General features: G+C 37.0%; 3 protein-coding genes across 3 annotated transcripts; 2 read left to right on the top strand and 1 right to left on the bottom strand.

Moving 5' to 3' along the window:
- Positions 1-110: 110 nt before the first annotated feature.
- LOC119999258 (fasciclin-like arabinogalactan protein 7) lies at positions 111-1,991 on the top strand. The gene is made up of 2 exons (XM_038846731.1): positions 111-240; positions 1,029-1,991. The coding sequence occupies exon 2, from the start codon at positions 1,069-1,071 to the stop codon at positions 1,837-1,839; it is 771 nt and encodes a 256-aa protein (XP_038702659.1). The 5' UTR covers positions 111-240; positions 1,029-1,068; the 3' UTR covers positions 1,840-1,991.
- A 660-nt stretch (positions 1,992-2,651) lies between these two features.
- Positions 2,652-6,166, bottom strand: LOC119999447 (BTB/POZ domain-containing protein At2g04740). Its single transcript, XM_038847014.1, has 5 exons — positions 5,559-6,166; positions 4,133-4,892; positions 3,798-3,834; positions 3,587-3,720; positions 2,652-3,183 (listed from the first exon to the last, which is right to left on the bottom strand). The coding sequence occupies exons 1-5, from the start codon at positions 6,028-6,030 to the stop codon at positions 2,817-2,819; spliced, it is 1,770 nt and encodes a 589-aa protein (XP_038702942.1). The 5' UTR covers positions 6,031-6,166; the 3' UTR covers positions 2,652-2,816.
- Positions 6,167-7,366: 1,200 nt separating this feature from the next.
- Positions 7,367-18,453, top strand: LOC120000103 (protein ENHANCED DOWNY MILDEW 2-like). Its single transcript, XM_038847982.1, has 20 exons — positions 7,367-7,544; positions 8,410-8,836; positions 8,924-9,020; positions 9,692-9,742; positions 9,848-9,987; positions 11,065-11,164; positions 11,268-11,366; positions 12,039-12,286; positions 12,688-12,759; positions 12,835-13,270; positions 13,303-13,322; positions 13,431-13,572; positions 13,674-13,775; positions 14,704-14,796; positions 15,289-15,330; positions 15,847-15,957; positions 16,286-16,357; positions 16,458-16,576; positions 16,672-16,732; positions 16,820-18,453. The coding sequence occupies exons 2-20, from the start codon at positions 8,427-8,429 to the stop codon at positions 17,345-17,347; spliced, it is 2,943 nt and encodes a 980-aa protein (XP_038703910.1). The 5' UTR covers positions 7,367-7,544; positions 8,410-8,426; the 3' UTR covers positions 17,348-18,453.
- Positions 18,454-19,926: the final 1,473 nt, after the last annotated feature.

Raw genomic sequence — 19,926 nt, 5'->3', positions numbered from 1 at the left:
GGGCAACAGCCCCCAAATTGACAATATTTTGTGCCAAGTCAAGTCAAGACTCCACCTTTATATGCCTCACACCATCACCAGCTGGTACTACCCCGACCCACAAGTGTCTCTTTCTTTTTTAATTATCTTTTTGTCTGGTTAAGTAATTTTTCTTTATATAATATCAAGCTTAACTCAGCTGTACTAGCGTTCCTCATCACCGACTTTCTCTCTATCTCTCACTCAATTCATCTTTGCAAGGTCAGTGGCCTCTGTCCTTGATCTTTTTCTTCACTCACGTTCTGCAGGTTTTAGTCATTAATTAATGATGCTATGTTGTTTATTTTTAATGGGTATTAAGTTTGTAGCTTGAATGTGTTTCTTTTGGATGAGCTAATCTAGATCTGTGGTTCTGTTGGTCTGTGCACATTGCGTGGCTCTAGAATTTTGTTGTTTTCCGTTTCTGTTGCACACATTAATATACATTGTCGGGGAGAGGGTTTATACAAATTGAATTGGAATAGGGGATTTGGTATTCTGAGGACTTGTAAGCTGGATGTGGCTTATCATCTGTAGTGTCTTCTGCATTTAATTCGTGTTTCTGGGTCCTTGCTCATTACTGTATCTGCCATTGCATCTAGTTTGTTTTTTGTTTTTTTGTAAGGCCATTGCATCTAGTTTGTATGTGTTCATATCCCCAGACCCCAATTAGATCCATGTAGGCTTAATAATTGAGATTTTCTTTTCACTGTTAAAGATTTGTTCAGTGGACTGAACAAGATGTGGTTTTTACGAGGTGATATGGCTGATTGTGCTTTATGTGTGTTCCGTATTTCTCTTAGAAAGGGATAAGTGGGTTTCTTGCAAAATCGGAGTGAGTTGTTTTCGGGAAAACGCTTTAAGGGTAACTTCTGTCGGATTTTGATCTGGATTTGAAAATGGGTTTGTAATTGGCGATTTCTTTCCAGTTTCATTGTAATGAAAATGTTATTGATGTACACCTTTTCTTTTGATGAGAGCAATTAGTAATGAGATTTGGGGTCTTGCAGGGAACAGTTGTCAACTAAAAGCTCAATATTTGTGAAAGACATGGCATCCTCCATGTTTTTCACAATAATTTGTGCAGCATTACTCTTGTGCTCTTCATTGGCATATGCCCAAAAAGCTACTCCTCCGGCACCTACCCCAACTCCAGCACCAGCACCTGCACCGACCTATGTAAACCTCACGGATTTGCTCTCTGTGGCTGGCCCATTTCAAACCTTCCTAGGGTACCTTGAGTCCACCAAGGTCATTGACACCTTCCAAAACCAAGCAAACAATACTGACGAAGGAATTACAATCTTTGTACCAAAAGATGCTGCTTTCTCATCACTTAAGAAGCCTTCCCTGTCCAATCTCACTCAAGACCAGCTTAAGTCTCTCATCCTTTTCCACGCCTTGCCACATTACTATTCTCTAGCCGATTTCAAGAATCTTAGCCAAATGGACCCTATTAGCACATTCGCGGGTGGGCAATACACTTTGAATTTCACTGATGTATCTGGAACAGTACTCCTTGATTCGGGATGGTCCAGAACAAAAGTCAGCAGTAGCGTGCATTCCACCGACCCTGTAGCTGTGTACCAAGTTGACAAGGTCCTTCTCCCGGAGGCAATTTTTGGAACCGACATACCTCCCATGCCAGCTCCAGCACCAGCACCTGAAATTAGCCCCGCTGCTGATACTCCATCTTCCGTAGCTGATAAAGGATCATCCCCAGCAACTTCAGCACCCAATTCTTCTAATAGCAACATCAACTTGGGTATATTTACTCAGTTGGTTCTGGCAGTTTCAGGTGGACTGGCATTGTTGTTGTAAAAGAGAGATTTATTGTGTCTTTTATTTATGTTAAAAGGGCATTACCCAGAGTGTTGATTTTCTTTGAATTTAATTGAATTGAACCCATTTTTTAAAATTACATATGTATGAGGATTTGAGTTCTGTTATTAATAACTGCTCTATTTAAATGATAATTTTGCTTACATATAGAGTTTACGAGGGATTATGGAGGAGGAATGAGTTTATAATCTACATGCAGTCAGATGAAGACTGTAAAATTAGGAAGCATGGAGTTGCAGAAGAAAATTGGAGGAGGAATGAGTTTGCTTTTAGCTTCTTATGTAGCAGGTCAGGTTTGAGGTTTCCAGTATTTGAACATTCTTTAGTCCTCTCAAATTTTTCTGAGATCTGTCTGTCTGTAAGTTGTGGACCATTCATATTCATCTTCTCGCAACCTATGTTTCACGGATTCGGCAATGTGGAAGGGAACTGTTCTGTTTCCCTCGTGAAAAGCAAACGAGCAATAACTAACTTAATCGACACCTATGGCGATCTATGCCGTTTGAATTAAGATGGGCTCTAAAAGACCAACAAACGAGACTCGGGCCTATAAAAGTCTAACATGGGCTGATCCTCAGCCCATGTTAGACCTTTTCAGTTAAAATGGGAGCCCATCAGCCCATGCAAACCCTGACTTAACGGAGACTTACGGGCTTTTGTTTCTCACAATGTACTTCATCATAAGAACTGAAGCTCAGCCCATACGCTTATCCCTGCAAACAAATCAACAAAAACAGGTGTTCTAAAAATTCAAGAAATCAGTATTCAGTTAGAAAACATAAACCGTTATATTGCCACCACCCGATGTTACAAAATCAACTCCAACACCCCAGAAGCATATACATGGTATAGAAATTACAAACTTCCCATGCTACAAAGGGAAAGTGTTTATTTATACATCTGAAAAAAGAATGTCTAAGACACACATTTCCTCACTTGGGCAAGAAGAAAATACATCATGCATGGCAATCTCGACTTTCACAAGCAAATGCAATGTGATTTTCTTGTTCAGTTTTTTCTTGCTCTGCCACAAGCATAAGCATTTCAAGTCGCTTGTCAAATAGTAGAGCACTCTCATCTCTCTTGTCAAGTTCAGCAGCTTCAGCTTCAAGCCATTTCTCTCGTAAATCATCAAGAAGATTACCTTGATCCGTGTTCATCACAGACCCTGGCGCATTTGGAGCAGTGGTGCGAAGAGAGGAATCTCCAGATGGTGGAGGCAGAGTCAAAAGCATTGCTCGGAACTCTGGAGTGTCAGCAAAAGTCTCGAAGTTACAAGCTATTGTATCTAGACAATGCTCTCGAATCTTCAAGACACCATACCTATACATGTACACCATTTTACAACTCTTTAGCGACGAACTAGTATAGAGATAATAGGGTAATCAGGTCACTGATCCTCTTTGGTCTGATTTATAAGCACAATGAAATTCGCAGCCAGTTCATCATCTCACAAACTGGCAGCCATGTGTCCCTTTTAGATTGAAAGACTATTCTCACCATACGGGTGCTGTCACTTTGAGTGTAAGTTGTCATACAGCAACTGGTTTACATGCCTCATTCCCACTTAAAAAAATTTTAAAATTAAAAGTTCAAGAGGCAGAAGCATTTTTTGCGAATCAATTATCAATGGAGCACATATCGAGCATGCACCTGGAAGGCTGGAATATAGAAGCAAAACAATCTAGATATTTGAGAGAGAAGAGGATTTGAAAAAGCACTTTACATGTCCGACAATATCAACCAGTGGCACAATTCTGCTGGTGAGACCAATTCCAGATAAGTCAACAGTGCATCAGCCACAGCACGCTTCAGAGGAAATAATAAATATCTTGAAGCAGCATCGAACATTTCCTCTGCCTAATCAATCAATAATGGACCTTAGAAAAACAAGTTTTATCCATGTCGAAGCCAATCTGATAATCAAAAATCAATACCTGATCTGGATCTATATCCTTCAAACCATCAGTGTACCTGAACCAACCATTGGGACAAAGATAAATCTCATGGAAATTCTATTTAATACTCGTAGCACCATATGTAATGGTGTTACAAAAAGAGACAATAAGTAATCATTCAAAATACATAAAAGGGATAATGCTGACTAGGTAACATATCAACTAAGTTTTAAATCTATATGCAGATCAGTAGGTATAAATGTCAAAAAGCAGGGACATTGCAACTAGGGGGTTAAATCTACAACATGTCAAACAAATCCTATAGAAATTCTCATTTTAGCTTTATCCTTCTATGAAAAAAGGCAGACACTTACATATACTCAATCATTTTTTCAAATGCCTCCATGCTCAAGTCGTGTTCTTCAAGACATGGAAGATTTAAACTAGATAAACCATCTTTCCCTTCATCAAAACCCTTCATACGCATTAATCTTGCTTTAAAATATTCAGACCTCGATGCTAAAATCACTTGATGGCAGCGAAATATCCTCCCATCAACTTTTATACAAACATCTGCAAGATCATCTATGACATCACTCATCTGAATGTCATCAAAAGATGATACCAATCTATCAACATCATTGTCAAAGTTCTGTTCCCTAGTAGACTTTGCAAGAGAAATCTCAAGGATCCGGTGCAAGGCAGCAGGAAGTCGATCTTCCTCAGGAAGGGACAAGCCTTGTAAGATAAATCGTTTCTGATAGTTGTCCAAATCCCTCAGTGATTTATATTCCGCAAATTTTTGATGAACCAATTCTTTCTCAATTATACTCTGCAATGATTCGCATTTGCACACTTTGCATATTTTCACAAGATCCTCCATGTCATCTACTGCAATTTCTAGTCTGTCAGAGTAAAAAAAGAGGATGAGGCTGTAAAGCGCGGGATACGACAACTTTTCCCTAGAGAATCTCACTTCAATGCGGTTTTTCCAATCAGTTTCAAACTTTGTTTTAAAAAAGGGTGACCTAGCACTTAATATAGCTCTGTGAGCCTCAATGGGTCTACCATGCACAAAAAATACCACATCTGGAGGGAAGTGGTTGGAATTGAGTCCCGCACTAGCCGAAAGACCTACCCAACATGACAAATCACAGGTCAAAATACGTACATATTATGCTAAAAAAATAACATAAAACCTCACCCAAAAAAAAGAACAGAAAATAAAGTCATATAAGAAGAGGCAACACATTCTAATTCATGCCTATAGTACACAAAGGCCATGTTCTCCGGCAGAGGCTTCTGTATATATTGCTAGACTGGGAAAACATTCAACTAAAAGCATAGAAGCAATTCTAAGTTCTAACACATCCAGAAAGTTTCTCCATCTGATCATCCACTGCCACAACAATCCTCCACCCAAACAAATATCCCATTTCAAATAGGTTTTACAGCATAAAATAGCCTTTTGCTTCACTTTACATTCATACCTCAAACACAGACCTCTTTTGGACCCTAAATAGTTAGGCTAAACGGATGATGTCAAACGGCATACAAGCAGCCCAACATAACCAAACGCACCTCAAATCGTAAGAACTCATCGACCCCAGACCATATTTCCAAATATCCGATCTTCCTATAATATAAACAAATTGGAACCCACATTTCAGGGATGTTATTTTTCTTCAATTAAGTTCACGCGACAGAGCCAGCTTAAATTCAAAGAACTGATTGCCAAATAGCATTGAGCCCAAACATGAGAAGTTCAGTAATTGCAATTGTAGGGAAAAAGAAAATAACCTGAAATTCGGAAAGTAGCATTAGCATGCTCCAAATATGCGCTATTCACCCCACAACCCAAGAAAGTCTCCCTGAGCGCGGCCTGCAATGGAGCCAAAGGTGGTGGGCGTGCTTCAAAGGCCTTCAATAGCTTGCGGACTTTGAGATTGAGTGCGGCATAGTGACAACGGTCGCCGTCGAATGTGTGCTCGGAGCAGATAGCGCCGCTCTCGAGAAGCATCCGCGCAGCATCGAGGTGTCCTGCGAGACAGGCATAGTAGAGAGCCACCGAATCCCACTGGTCCCGGGCGTTGACGTTGACGCCAGTCTCCAGCAAGTACCGAAGGCGGTCCACATCCCCTGCGCGGGATGCCGAAAATACGTCGCCGTTTGGGACCTTCTTCAGAGGAATAGATGTTCCGAAATCGGAGGGGTCGAGGTCGATGTCGTCCAGGTCCGTGTCGACGGTCCACGACGGATGAGTTATTGGCATTTGGCGGAGTTCTGTTGCTTTGTTTTTGAGTCTGTTTTATTAATTTATCGTTTCATGTTTATAAACCTTCCTGCTCTCTCCGTACCCTTCGAGGCGAGGGGCGGACCGACTCTCTTCTGTGTTGAGACTTACGAGTATGAGACACAAGTGAAGAAGTCCGACCAAAATAATTTCTAAACATTTTTTTTGGATAATTTCAATATTTTAGTTGTGATTAGAAAATTTTATGTTCAATTACTTATATGTCCTCGTTGATCAAAAGCTTAAGCGTAAGTGCTTAACCGAGTTTGGTATATTAAAAAAAAAGAGGAAATATAACTTTTGGTAATTGAAATATCTGACCAGATTCATTTCAATAACCCATTTTACAAATATTTAAATTTTGATATTTAAATTTCTAAATTGTTTCAAGCTAGTCACACATGCAATTTTTGCCCAATTCGGGCAATCAACCATCTCGCGCAATACAATATAGTCAACATAAACTAATTTAGGCTAATGTGAGAATGATGTGGAATTTTATGTGGAAAAAATAAAAAATTAAATATGCTAAGATTGTCAAACTGAAATTCCTAAGCTCTTCTTCCCCACCTCTCCTTCTCTCCACTTCCACCTTCTTCGGTAGCCCCTCCCCCAATCTCATGGGTTAATTATTATATTTTTTGATGTCATGTCAGCTAATTGTTGTCTGAACTCTCTAAAATCTGTTCGTGTGATTAGTTTAGAACATTTTAAAAATTTAAATACCTAAATTGAAAGGTTTGTGACTGAATTGAACATAATCAGATATTTCAATAATCAAAAGTTGTATTTCCTCTTAAAAAAATCGTGGAAACTGAGTTTATCGTCAAATTGATTGATTAGTTTATTATTTTCAAAAATATTTACAAAAACAATTGAAATAACTGATTAATTGATCGATTATTATTTTCTTTCTCCCCATTTCTCTTTTCTCTTTTTTTTTGTTTCATGTCAAAAAATCGAAAATATCAATGCTTTACACCCTTGAACAGAGCTACATATTTCGTTAATTCGTTGAGGAGATTGAAACGTGTATGTCATGAACGATCATGAAATTTGTGATTGGGCAACATATGCATGACAGCATGAGGGATTTGTTACTTTAATTTTGCATTTATATACATGACGTTTAATTATTTCAACAGTTTCATTGTGTGGTTCAAGGGATTTGGCTTGGCTTTTAAAATTGGGCAAGAGTGGGCGAACTGTAAATACTCTGAAAAGTCACTACCCTCCTTGCATAATTATTTGACACGTCCATCATTAGCTCAGCACGTTACCGCTTCTTTTTCGCAGAGGACTGTAAATGCGAATTTCAAAACGTAGATATTTCGTGCACCAGACGTAGTCCGTACGCACTACATTTTTGGCATGGCATTCATTTCTGGAAGTTAAAACCTAGCGCACTAATCCCTTCCTTCACAGAAATCATTTTCCGGTGGTAGGAACACGGAGCTGTTGTTGCGGTTTCTCAACGTCGTCTGCGGGACTTGGTATTCTCGTTGATTTTTTGTTACTATTGTGATGTAATTTTCTTCATGTAATGCTTGTTTGGTTACAGAGAAAGTGCAAGAAAAAGGTTTAGGGTTGGAAACTAGTGGAAGAAACCGTGAAGATAGAGAGTTACAATTATAAGGTTTTTAATGGTGGATTTTTGGTTATTTCTCTTTTTTGCTTCGTTGAATCGTGTGTATTTTGTTTGTCTTCTTAAGGAATGAAATTAGTGTTTTGTCTATAATGAGGGTTTTTATAGGGGCATAATGAAGTTTCAGTTGTTATGTGTCATTATTTCAAATTTTATTCGATTTTTCGTGAAGTGTTTGGGTGTCCATGCAACTTCTTTTCATTTGGAAGTGGTTTTTGTTTACTGTGAAAATGCTGGAGAGCAAATAAACAGAAGTTGTAATTACAATTGTTGTTTTAGACTCTGTAAAGAGAAAACACACTGTATTCCACTGGCGTTTAATTTTCAAAGCGTTGTATTTGTTATTTTTTACGGGGTGACTTGGGGAAGAAGGGCCAGAAAATGTTGGCTCGAGAATTTAATTTTTTTGAACTTTCGCTATGTTTCCTTGGAGGTCAACCTGTGTAACAAAGTACAAACTAAACAATACACCCTCCCCCAGTTAGACTAACTAGCGCTAAAAGAGTGATTCCCACCGATTTTGTGCCTTGCTTCTTTCTTTTGACATTCAAATTTGCACTTGCTAGGTAAATTTTTTCACAATGCATGACTTTTTAAATTTTAACTATCTAGTCGAATGGTTAGTGTTGCTGGAAATTCCTAAAAGATATTTGGTTTTGTTGGTTAAACTGCTTGGCATCATCACTCAAACCCTTTCAACATGTCAAATGCAGAGTAGGAGTGTGTATCCATGGCATCTTCCGATGAAGAGGGTGAAATTTTGCCACTATGTGTCACAGATTACTTTTTCGAGGACAACAATGGTACAGTGGTTTCCTTTTCTATATTGCCAATTCAATGGAATGAGACAGAGGTCATAGGCGACTTGGAAGCTCATGTCTTCTTACGTGGGACTTGTGATAATGGACTTCAATCGGTTCACAAGAAGGTCATAGCATGGAGGTTTGAACTTTCCTATGTGCATCCAGAGATTTCTGTGCTCTCCAATGACAAAAACTGGGTAACACTCTTAAGGCCTAAAAGAAGCTATGAGACCATAGCGAGGACAATATTGGTCACTGTTCACTGGCTTCATCTTTCAAAAAGGAATCTGGAGGGATCTGAAAAATCACCATGGAATTGCTTGCTGAAGGCCTTCAGGTGCTATGTGTGTAATTGCATATGTCCTGAATTATTTTCTATGTGGGATATTTTCTAGTGTTTTTTTATTTGCTATATGTTATGCAGCTCATATGAGGTTCAACCAACTGAGAATGATTTGCTAATTCACAAGTCGTTAATCAAAGAAGCTGCTAACAGGGATGGTGTTTTGGCAACTTCTAAGGTTAGTTGTAACATGCTTATATAAATGTATGGTGTATGGACCAAACTGCTAATGAAAACCAGGCCATTGACTTATTTTCCTTCAACGAATTTTCCATCATATATATGAATTAATTTTTGAAAATTGACATTTATAAAGTGAGAATCTACCAGCAGCCTGAGTGTTAAGCTTGAAATAGATCGAAATAGTCGGCAAGGAATTCTGCACAAATAAGAAATCCAGATAGTTAACGTGAATTTTGTTGGATTACTAAGATTGCGTATGACGTAGTTAATTTAATGCACTATTGGTATCACTGTATCAGCGAGTTAAATTTCAGAAACATGGTGTTGTAATTGGGAACACAAGCATCACTTGTGCCATCTGTGCATGGGGTAAAATTGTAAACAAAATTGTTGATGGTGCTTTGATAAAATTAGATGTATCTGCAATAATCTAAATTGATACCTATGAAGTGCTTCCAACATTTTTATTTCTTTCTTACATTTCTTCATATGAGCATGCTTTTATCTATTAGTTTCTACTTTTTAATTTTTTGAGAATCGTTTAATTGAAAGCTATTTCTGCATTGTGTTGCAAACTTTTGTCTGACATTGAAAATTTTCATTCGTGTTCATACATTTATTTCATGATATGTGAGATGATATCTCAATAATTAATTTTCGGAACAGCATTTGATTACTCTAATGGAGAAGTCTTTTACAAATGAAACTCTCTATGAGGTCAGTGCTAGGTTGACTCCTTTTCGTCTCTATTATATCTGTTTTCACTTTTCACTTTACATTGTGGGCTTGTATCTCTATATTCATTGGGCGTGCTTGTGTCAGGATATCCAAACAACAAAGAAACCTGAGTTTATAGTTGATTGGGACGATGATGACGATAATGACGGTGAAGAAGTAGCTGAGCAAGAGTTTTCCTTTGAAACTGTTTGCTCAATATGCGACGATGGTGGTGATATTCTGAAGTATTACATTATTCTATTATTCTCAGAATGCTTTTGTATATTTTTGTATTACTTGTTGTCACCTCATTGCTACTTCTGTACAAAAACCTGTCTGAGTATTCTTATCTATTGAAATTTGCATAACTGTTTTATTATGAAGTTGGATGTTCTGTAAACATTTATACTTTAAAGTTTCGCGAGAATTGAGGAAGCTTGAGGTTTGAATGAATTTGGACAAACTTACTCATTGAGTTATTGTGTGCTCAGACAGTTTGCATTTTCATGTAGAGTATTTGAACCTATCTTGTGATTTGATGCATTTCATTTGCAAGTAAGAGCTATAGAAGTGAGTACAACATTGTGCTAGAAACAAAATTGGACCAATTCTTCAATAACTATTGTGTTGATAATGGATATGGATTCCATATTATGGAATACATAATTTTGATAACCAAGATAAATTTGGCTAGTATTGAGATAGTCATGGTTTTGACCTAAAATAATCTCTCTCATAGATTACGTCAAAACCCTGACTATCTTTTCTTACATATATAATTATGTCTCCTCCTACATATATGTTTTCCTTCGTAAGATCCCTCTGACCTACCTCAAAGTCCTCCAAAATTGCCTCTTAGTTACCTTTTTTCCTAGCATCAATTTGACCACTGAAATTTTATCACCTTTTAACTTCAGTAGTTTCCTCTTTCTAAGTGTTTATTTATAGTTAACATTACCCCTATTCTATTTCTGTCATCTCCTAGGTACAAAAAATTGGGAATGGCTTTATAGCCTTGTGCATGATGTTTTTTTAATTAAGGTGCCAATGTGATGCTTTGCTTATGTGGAACATCCTTTGCCTAGGATTTGATGCAATGTGTCGCAAGAGGAGGATGCCCAAAATATATTCTCTTTCAGACTCATTTTCCTAAGTTTTAACAAAAGTTTACACTAGCTGTCAAACGGGCACATACACAGCCCTCTGCTATCCTGATTTCGGACTGGTTGTGTTGCTAAGTATATTTGTTCATGTCTTGTAGAAAGTTAATGTAGGCCGTTATCTCTATCTGTTGGTAAATTTAATTTCTGTGCTTGAAACAGTTGTGAAGGGTGGTGCCTGAGAGCATTTCATGTAACCATTGCTGCTGGGGTTCAGTCTTCTTGTGCAACTCTTGGCTTTAATTACGATGCTGAAGTGGAGGTCTGAGAATTCTCTCTATCTCTTTCCCTTTCCCTTTCTATTTGGTTTTATTACTTTTATTTGTGGTAATTTTGAGCATTAAGCATTTCTTGGTAATGTGCAGGCAATTCCGACTTTTTTGTGTGACAATTGTGTACATCGGCAGCATCAATGTTATGCTTGTGGCAAATTAGGTTCCTCTGCTAAGTCTTCTGCTCAAGAGGTATAATGTTTTGCCAATTTATAATTGCTTCAACATAGATATGTAGTTTTCTCTTTTGACCTTTGAAAAAATCCATGCTGAACAAATATCATAAGAGCTTGACTGCAATGTGTTTCAGAACACGGCCATCACTGGTTGGTGAACTTGCTTGGTCCTTTGCCCAAAAATTTCATACTTTTAACTTGTCTCCAACCTTTTGGTTCATTAAATTTGCGCCTCCATGTGTCATACACGTCTCTGTCTAGTAAAGACTTACTATGCTTTCATTATTGTATTATATGTCTTAATTTTGGCCTCGTCTGGAAATAAATAGTATATCAAAAACCATTTTTTAACTGCCAAGAGGATTGGCCAATTTACAATTACAGAATGATGAGAGGAATTTTGGGAAACATTTACTACTACAGAAGGGATTGCAACACAAATTAAAATGCCAATATATTATCAAATTGATCCATTGGACCACTCCTTGTTTCCCTTTATTGGTTTTTTTACTATGTTCTCTTTCTTTTTAAACTTTTTATCTGTCATCTCAATTCATCTATTAGTTCATATTTTTCATCTTTTCAATGATTGCGCCTCCCTTCTCCATGCAATTCTTGAAATAACACTAGTGTATGTTCCATGTGAATGCGTATGCCTCTCAAACAATGTTTTGTTACCATCTTCCAGGTTTTTCCTTGTGTTTCTGCTACTTGTGGACACTTCTATCATCCAGGATGTGTTGCAAAACTGCTCCATGCTGATCATGATTCTCAAGCAAAAGAAATGCAAGTTAAAATCGCTGCAGGAGAATCATTTATCTGCCCCATCCATAAGTGCTGTGTTTGTAAACAAGTTGAAGATAAGAAGATTTATGACTTGCAGTTTGCACTTTGTAGACGTTGCCCAAAAGCCTACCATCGGAAATGTTTGCCCAGGTATGCCCTCCTCATTTTTACATTGTAGTATACAACAATAACAGGGGAAAATCTTTTCTTTATTTTTTGGGTTTGGCTGCAAGAGTGTATTGTCAAATTACTTGCAGATGACTGGATTATCTTTTACAAATCAGTGCTATCTAATATTACACTCTTATCCTTTCAAATCAGTGGATTTTACTTTATATTTGTGGTTAGCCACAAGAGTACATGGTCAAACTACTTGGAGATGACTTTGTAATTGTAGATTATCTTTCACACTTGTTACGTACTCTTTCATAGTCATATTCTTGATGTTTATGTGTATTTTTTACAAAACACGTCGAAATCAAAAGGCTGATGTATTTTGAGTAGAAGAAAGTTTTGGCTTTGGATTTTTGATGTTTTGGTTCTATAATCAGGGGCATCACTTTTGGTTCTATACAAAGGGCTTGGGAAGGCCTGTTGCCCAATCGGATTCTCATATATTGCATGTAAGTTGTGACTTTCTGTAGTTCTTCCTTGTGCTGCTTATTGTTAACCTTATGGATGTCAATAATGTGGACTAGGGAGCACGAAATCATTGATAAACTCGGAACTCCAGCTAGAGACCATTTAATATTTCCTGGAGTACATGGGAAAAGAATAAAAAGCACTTCAGAGCTGCTATCAAAGAACAGACAGGCTGTGGCAACAAAGAGCAGTATGAGTTTTTATAGATATGCCGCAGATAAAACTGTAGTGAAGAGGCCAAAGCTTGTTCTAAAGACACGCAGAATAGTTGAAGCTGGTGATTCTACTCAAAGAGTTAAAAAAAGATCTCCTGGGGATTTTGATCAAACAAAGAAACCTCATAAAATTGGTGTGGGTAGAAAGCTTTTGAAGGATGACTTTAATTCTGTCTCTTACGGGTCCTTTAAGATGGGCAAACCCAAGTTATCCTACAGAAATGTGAACTCATCAGCAAACTTGAAATCCAATTCAATTGAGTTTAAAGAGAGAAAATGATAAGCAGTAATATCAAGAAGCCTTTAGTTGATATTGAAACAGAACAGCGGTAATTTTTTTCCTTATCAAGCTGTTCATTCTCACCATTAGATGGTTACTACTACTTAGATACAAAATTTGTGCTTGATTGTATTGGATCTTGTTTCTTGGCACAAAGAATGCTGGCACTCATGAGAGATTCCACTTTGTCATTGAATATGGAAGAATTCATGAAAAAGCGGAAAATTCCAGCCACATACCGCTCCAAGAGTGCATTGGACAAGACAGTGACAATGGGTTTAATTGAGGGTTCTGTGAAGGTACATCTTACCAATTGCACGTGAAAGGTGGTTAATGCTGGTGTTTTGTTGTCTAGTAAGTTGTTCCATTAACATTTAAAAATATTTAAAATATTTTGCAGGCCGTTCGAACAGCTTTACAGAATTTAAAGGATGGATGCAGTATTGAAGAAGCTAAAACTGTTTGTGACCCGAGTGTTCTCAATCAGATTGCTATATGGAAGGTTTACACCCGATACTTGAGATAATTTTGCCGTGGAATTGATGCTTTTGGATTTTCCTTATCTGCTTGGGTTTGTGTGATCATCTTCGTTGTTAGGAATTAGGATTGTACTGTTGAATTCTTTTCTTTTTGACATCTTATTGAGTACCAGAACTTGGGTCTGGTATCTTACCAATTGCCTATCATAACTTCAATGGTGATGAATTATCTATTCCCTTATTATACTTCTGTTTCAATTTGTAAGTGGGTCAGTCTCAGTACTCTTCTCCATCATATTAGGATTGTGTCACTAAATTCTTACAGCACTTGACGACAAGTGTTTTTATTAAAATTAGCTTCTTTTTTTTATGAATCTGAAATTGATTTGAAAATTAATTCTCTTTTATACTTTATATCGAGTATCTAATGCATTAGGAATTGTTGGTTGCCAAAAAAAGAGAGTATCTTATGCATTAGGAATTGCTGTATGTAAGATTATAATCTTGCTTATAATGAAGTTTGTGGTTAATTTGGTGTGTGATTTCTAGACCTTCAATGCCCTTGAGATTTGATTGATGTTTAATGGAATAGCTTCCTCTATTATACTTTTAAAGAAGCTTGAACTCTGTGGAAACGATTCTTTTCCTCTTGTAGTTGACATTTAAGGATGTCAACTTTGTTGATACCATATAGGATGCTGATTCTTCATGTGTATTACAATTGTTCAAAACAATCAAAGCAACTCATGTTTCTTAAGTGCTTGATTAGGCACTTAGTTTGACTGGCTAATTGACAAAACATAATGTTTTTCCTTAGAAAATTTACTGTGATTTGCTGAAAGTAAGAACCTTTTAGATGTGTATCATTATAAACATGTTTAATAGTTCTGTATTAGTAATGTAAACCTTTGTTTATTTGCAAGCATACTGATGCTTGTCCACACCTTGTAGAGGAAACTTGGAGTATATCTTTCACCGTTTCTCCATGGGATGCGCTATACGTCATTTGGTCGCCATTTTACAAACAACAAAAAGCTTAAGGAGGTAAGACATCGCCTTTTCATTTTTGAAAGAAGCGCTGGTTATGTTATTCTTCCAATCGATTCAGGTGGGAGCGTTAACTCCAAAAGATGAACTACATGATAATGCCCTTTGTAAATGCCACAACCATGACGATCATGTTCATTTCCGGTGCATTTACATGCTATCAACTCTATCTTGAACATGACCTTTAAGACTTATTGCATGAATTGTTCTATGTTAATTGACATTATGTTATTGTCACTAGAAAGGGAAAACCCTACATGTTTTTACTTCTGCTGGCCATTTCTCTCAAAAGGATTTGGATTTGTTCTTTTTGTCATGGCTGTTTATTAGGGTCTTGTTTTATTTGAAGGAAAGTGTGTGTGTGGGTGGAGGGATATAACTTTCTTGAATGTAGAATTAGCTTCTTATCTTATAGTACATGGGCTTTGGCCCAGCTTCTCTATAGTCTATAATGTGGGTTGAAGCTAACATAATGAATCTATTGAACAGATTGCCGAGCGGCTACATAGGTTTGTGCAGGATGGTGATACTGTAAGACTTCTATTATCCTTTTCCCTACTCAATTATATTCTGTCGTGCTGTTTGTCATTTTATTATTTATTCACAACAATTTTAGTAGGAAAGAGATCTTTAATATTTGTTTGGGTTTTGGTGAGGCATGCTGAGGCTTTTTCAATGGGAGGTTTGGCCACTAGGCTAAAATTTACTTACTGCTTTTTCCTGGTACTTTCCCAAGGTTCTACATGTACTTAATTTAGCTCTTTTCCTGTCCTTTTGACTATGCTGACTTCTTTTTAATTTGAACTTTGAAGAAATTTCATATTCAGTTAGAATGAAACAGGTTGCTAGACTTTCAAAAAGATTCTTGAATAAAAATGGCTAGGATTTTCTTGTTTGTTTAATGGTCTTGAGCATTCTTGTACATATGATATTTGGGTTGAGCTCTGGGAGAGGTGACCTTGTTGGCCTGTGATTTTTTTCTCAATTTTATTAATTGACTTGGCTTTAAGTGACTTTTTTAATTCTAGGATTATCATCACTTGGCAGATAGTCGACTTCTGCTGTGGTTCAAATGATTTCAGTTGTATCATGAAAGAAAAGCTTGAAAAAACCGGAAAGTTGTGCGCATTCAAAAATTATGATCTTATGCCAGCCAAGGTATTTTCAACACTCTTTTAGTGGCATACTGATTCACTTTCTGTGACTTGTGCTATGGTTGGCAATGGGTTGGGAGCGTTGGCGAAGGTTGGGTTGGGAGGAGATTGGAACCATTGCTTGGGAGGATGGATAGTTATTAGGAGATGTTTTTTTAGAAGCGAATTGGGAGTTGCTTAGTGTATTTGAATTTGCTTATATATCCTTGATGTAAGTTGTGTTATATTATGGGTGGGGATAATATGGTAACTTTAGAAATAAAAATAAAGGAAGGAACCCTCCCCAACTTAAGTTTGCCTTGGAATGCAATGTGTATATTGTTTGTTTGCAGAATGATTTCAATTTCGAGAAGAGAGATTGGATGTCTGTTCAATTGGAAGAATTGCCTAATGGTTCGCAGTTGGTAAGAGAATGGCCTTTTAAATTTTAAAGACAAATAGAAAATGCAAAAAACTCTTCTATTTTTTTGGTTTCCTTACAATAAATATTTTGTTCTTGGACAGATCATGGGATTGAATCCGCCTTTTGGGGTGAAAGCTTCTCGTGCAAATGAGTTCGTCCGGAGCGCTCTCAAGTTTAGACCAAAGCTTATAATTCTTATTGTTCCCAAAGAAACCAAAAGGTAAACAGTTTTTATTCACTCATTAATCGAAATTAAATTAAAAGGATTCTCTCTCACTGTGGCCCACTCTCACCCTCATTTGTGTATGCTACCAGACTGGACGAAATAAGTGACTATGATTTGATTTGGGAGGATGACAAGCTACTCTCGGGCAAGGTACATAAGCTGTCACACTTATTTGTTTGTAAGATGCAAAACGACCATCCACTATGACTCACAAAATAAATTCTCTCCATGTTACAGTCATTTTATCTACCTGGATCAGTTGATGTCTTTGACAAGCAGTTGGAGCAATGGAACTTGAATCCACCCCCACTTTATCTTTGGAGCCGCTCTGATTGGACTGCCAGGCACAAGGCAATAGCACAGGAGTGTAACAACATGCCTAAAATGCAAGAAGAGATGTACAGGAAAGAAACCAATCTAGACCAAAGTAGCTTTGATCATCCGATTAACTGCACTCTCCCATGCAAGCATAAAGAAGGCAATCTTCCTGGATATAATGACATTGAAGTTGGAAACCACAGTGATCAGGGGATGAAACAGTCCTATGAAAGTCTGAATGAGATTACGCAGGAAGATAGAGGCAGACTGGGGTGTCGCTACCAGATAAAGAAGAAGATGGGATACCTATGGCTCTTGATGATGTGTGCATTGACATGGAGTTATCCTCTCCAATTAACTGCACAGACTTCCAAAGTATGTTCGACAACAAACCACTTGATGTCCATGAGTCTTCCTCTACGGGAGGCAATGGAATTTGGGACCTAACTAGCCCTCCGCTGCATGATCTGCCATTTAATGCTGAATATCAGGGGAAACAAGATAATGTTCTGGGATATATGACCCATAACTTTGGGAATCCATTCATTGGGCTCGTCAACAACAATTTGAGTAGTTTGGGTCAGCCATCTCATGTTACCCACCTCGCTGAGCGGCACTGGAGTGAGATGAATCTGAGAACTCGCGCTGACCAACATGAGCAACAGCAAGATCAAAGCCTATTTTTCCATCAATTTGGCCATCTACCATCTGCTACTTATCCAAATTACCCTTGGTGAGTGAAGGTGGCAATCATCCTGCTCCAATCTATCAAATGTCTCTCTTGGACTACAACTTGTTTTGCCTAGTGAATGTATGGACCAATGGATGCAGTCATTCCTGGACTTCCATAGGCTACTGCAAAATTTACAGGCTTTTCACAAAAGCATTTTTGTTTCCTAGGATGTATGTTATGTTGGAGATGGGTCTACAATCTTCTTGGGGTTCCCATAAGAGATCTTCCTTTAAATACAAAATTCAGAAAAGATGGAAGGAATTGTCGATTGAGATGGGTTTTTTGCTTTTGTAAAAAATTTGAAGGGTGTTGAGACGTCGGAAGGGTTGTTTTATGCAACAAGGGTAAGTTTAACTAGGATTGTTAATGGGCTTTGAGAGCTAAGAGTTAAGATATAGTGCTTCAGTCATTTTAAGATGTAAAAGCCCATCTATTGAAGTCCGGCTCACAACTAAGTGACTAACCGACGAATAAATTCGATTGTGGGCTTCTTAAGGGTAGTCCGGCCCATTCATGGTCAACTGATTATTAATCAGATGGGCTGGCCCATTCACGAAAAACATTACAACAACGGAAAAATAAAAGAAAAGAAAAACTGACAAAAAGGACTCTATCATTAATAAATAAAGAAATGCAACATTTATTTTTGCAATCGGACAAGTGACAACGCCTCTAAGGGCAAATGTAATGGTGAAATGATTTTGGGCCAACAAAGATGTTGTCTTTTGCTGATGTGGTTGTATTGTAAAATGTGTTTTGCTTATGTGGCTGTATTGGGATAAGTGTTTTGCTGATGTGGATGTATTGATATTTAATGTTTTGGTGTAGTTTTGTTGTGGATAATATGGAGGAATGGAATGTTGTTGGGTTGGGTGGAAAGAGAAAGTGTGTGGGAAGAAAAAGTGTATAGAAATTTGTGTTTTGCTGATGTGGCTATATTAGAATACGTGTTTGACTTGACTTTTTGTGTAATAGAGGTGGGACCGGGCCAACAAAAATGTTGGCCCAATAAATTGTTTCTTATTGCATTTGCCCTAACAAAAGGAAAAACTTATGTAGATTCGTTCATATATATATAGATCATTAAATAGATAAGGCAGGTAGACCACTTGCATGTATTATTATTGCCGGTAGGCATTAAGACAAGTTAAATTAATTTAGTTTCGTGGAATACCAAGATAAGTTATTTAAATGCAGTACTAGAATTAAAAAAAAGAGAGAGAGTAGTTTCAAGAACCCACAAAAAGAAAAATGGATTTGTTATTCAGGTGTGTTAGAGTACAATGTTGATGTGTGAACAGATCAACATATATAATAATATAAAATAGTTAATCTAGACTTGTTAAGGCCACGTATGGATCACTTTAACTAATCTTTCCAAGACATTTTTTCATGTTGAAGATTCAAAGTCTCCCTTTACATTTCCCCATAATCACTTAAATTATCTCTCTCTATATATGTGCATGTCAATATTTTGGTTCACACTATAACTCTTTTCTGAATACAGGAGAGGAGATGGGAAAGGTTCGAACTCAAGACTTTTATAAGATACTATACACATGAGTATCATCTGCGCTATTCGTAGTTCTTCATTATGACTCAAATACGTGTCTGATCCATAATAAGAACGTTATTAGTTACAATAACATATGCAATCATTAAATTAATGCCAAGAAATCAAGTTGATGATTTTTTTTGATAATATTTTAAAATACAAAATTATCCTTTTATGATAATTAAACTCGGATAGTTAAACTCGTACACATAAAATCCTCCTTACCCGACAACGGGTAAGTATGGGAAACTTGTTTGAAAGTCAACGACACAAAGTTACTTCGTGCGTAGTGCAAGCCGTATATTTTGAAAATGCATTCCTTAAATCTTAATTCCTCTCCCGGCTGGGCCAAACCCCAATGATCAAGTTTTACTGTTTTATTTCCTTATTACAAACGAAACAATTTAATTTGAGAGAAAACTATTAAAATTCTTTTTTTTTTTGATGATCTGTGAGTAAATATTATTGTTGTTGGTAGCATGATTTAATAATATTATGTCTAATGTCTAAATCACGGACCAGTTCTATACCTACCATTAATTGAAGAAACAAAAAAAGAACAAAAAAGGTCAGAGGGAAAGACGTATGGGTGTTGTTTGTTTACCAGCAATGTTTAAAAATAATTATATTGCTATATCTATACATATTAAATTTAATTAATTAATAGGGTTGGTGATGGTTCTAAACAATGAATGAGACATTGCTGATCGCTCGAGCATATATATACTAAATATGCTT

Source organism: Tripterygium wilfordii, chromosome 6 (genome assembly GCF_013401445.1).
Source record: "Tripterygium wilfordii isolate XIE 37 chromosome 6, ASM1340144v1, whole genome shotgun sequence".
Lineage (NCBI taxonomy): Eukaryota > Viridiplantae > Streptophyta > Magnoliopsida > Celastrales > Celastraceae > Tripterygium > Tripterygium wilfordii.
This window is presented reverse-complemented; position numbering and strand designations above follow the sequence as displayed.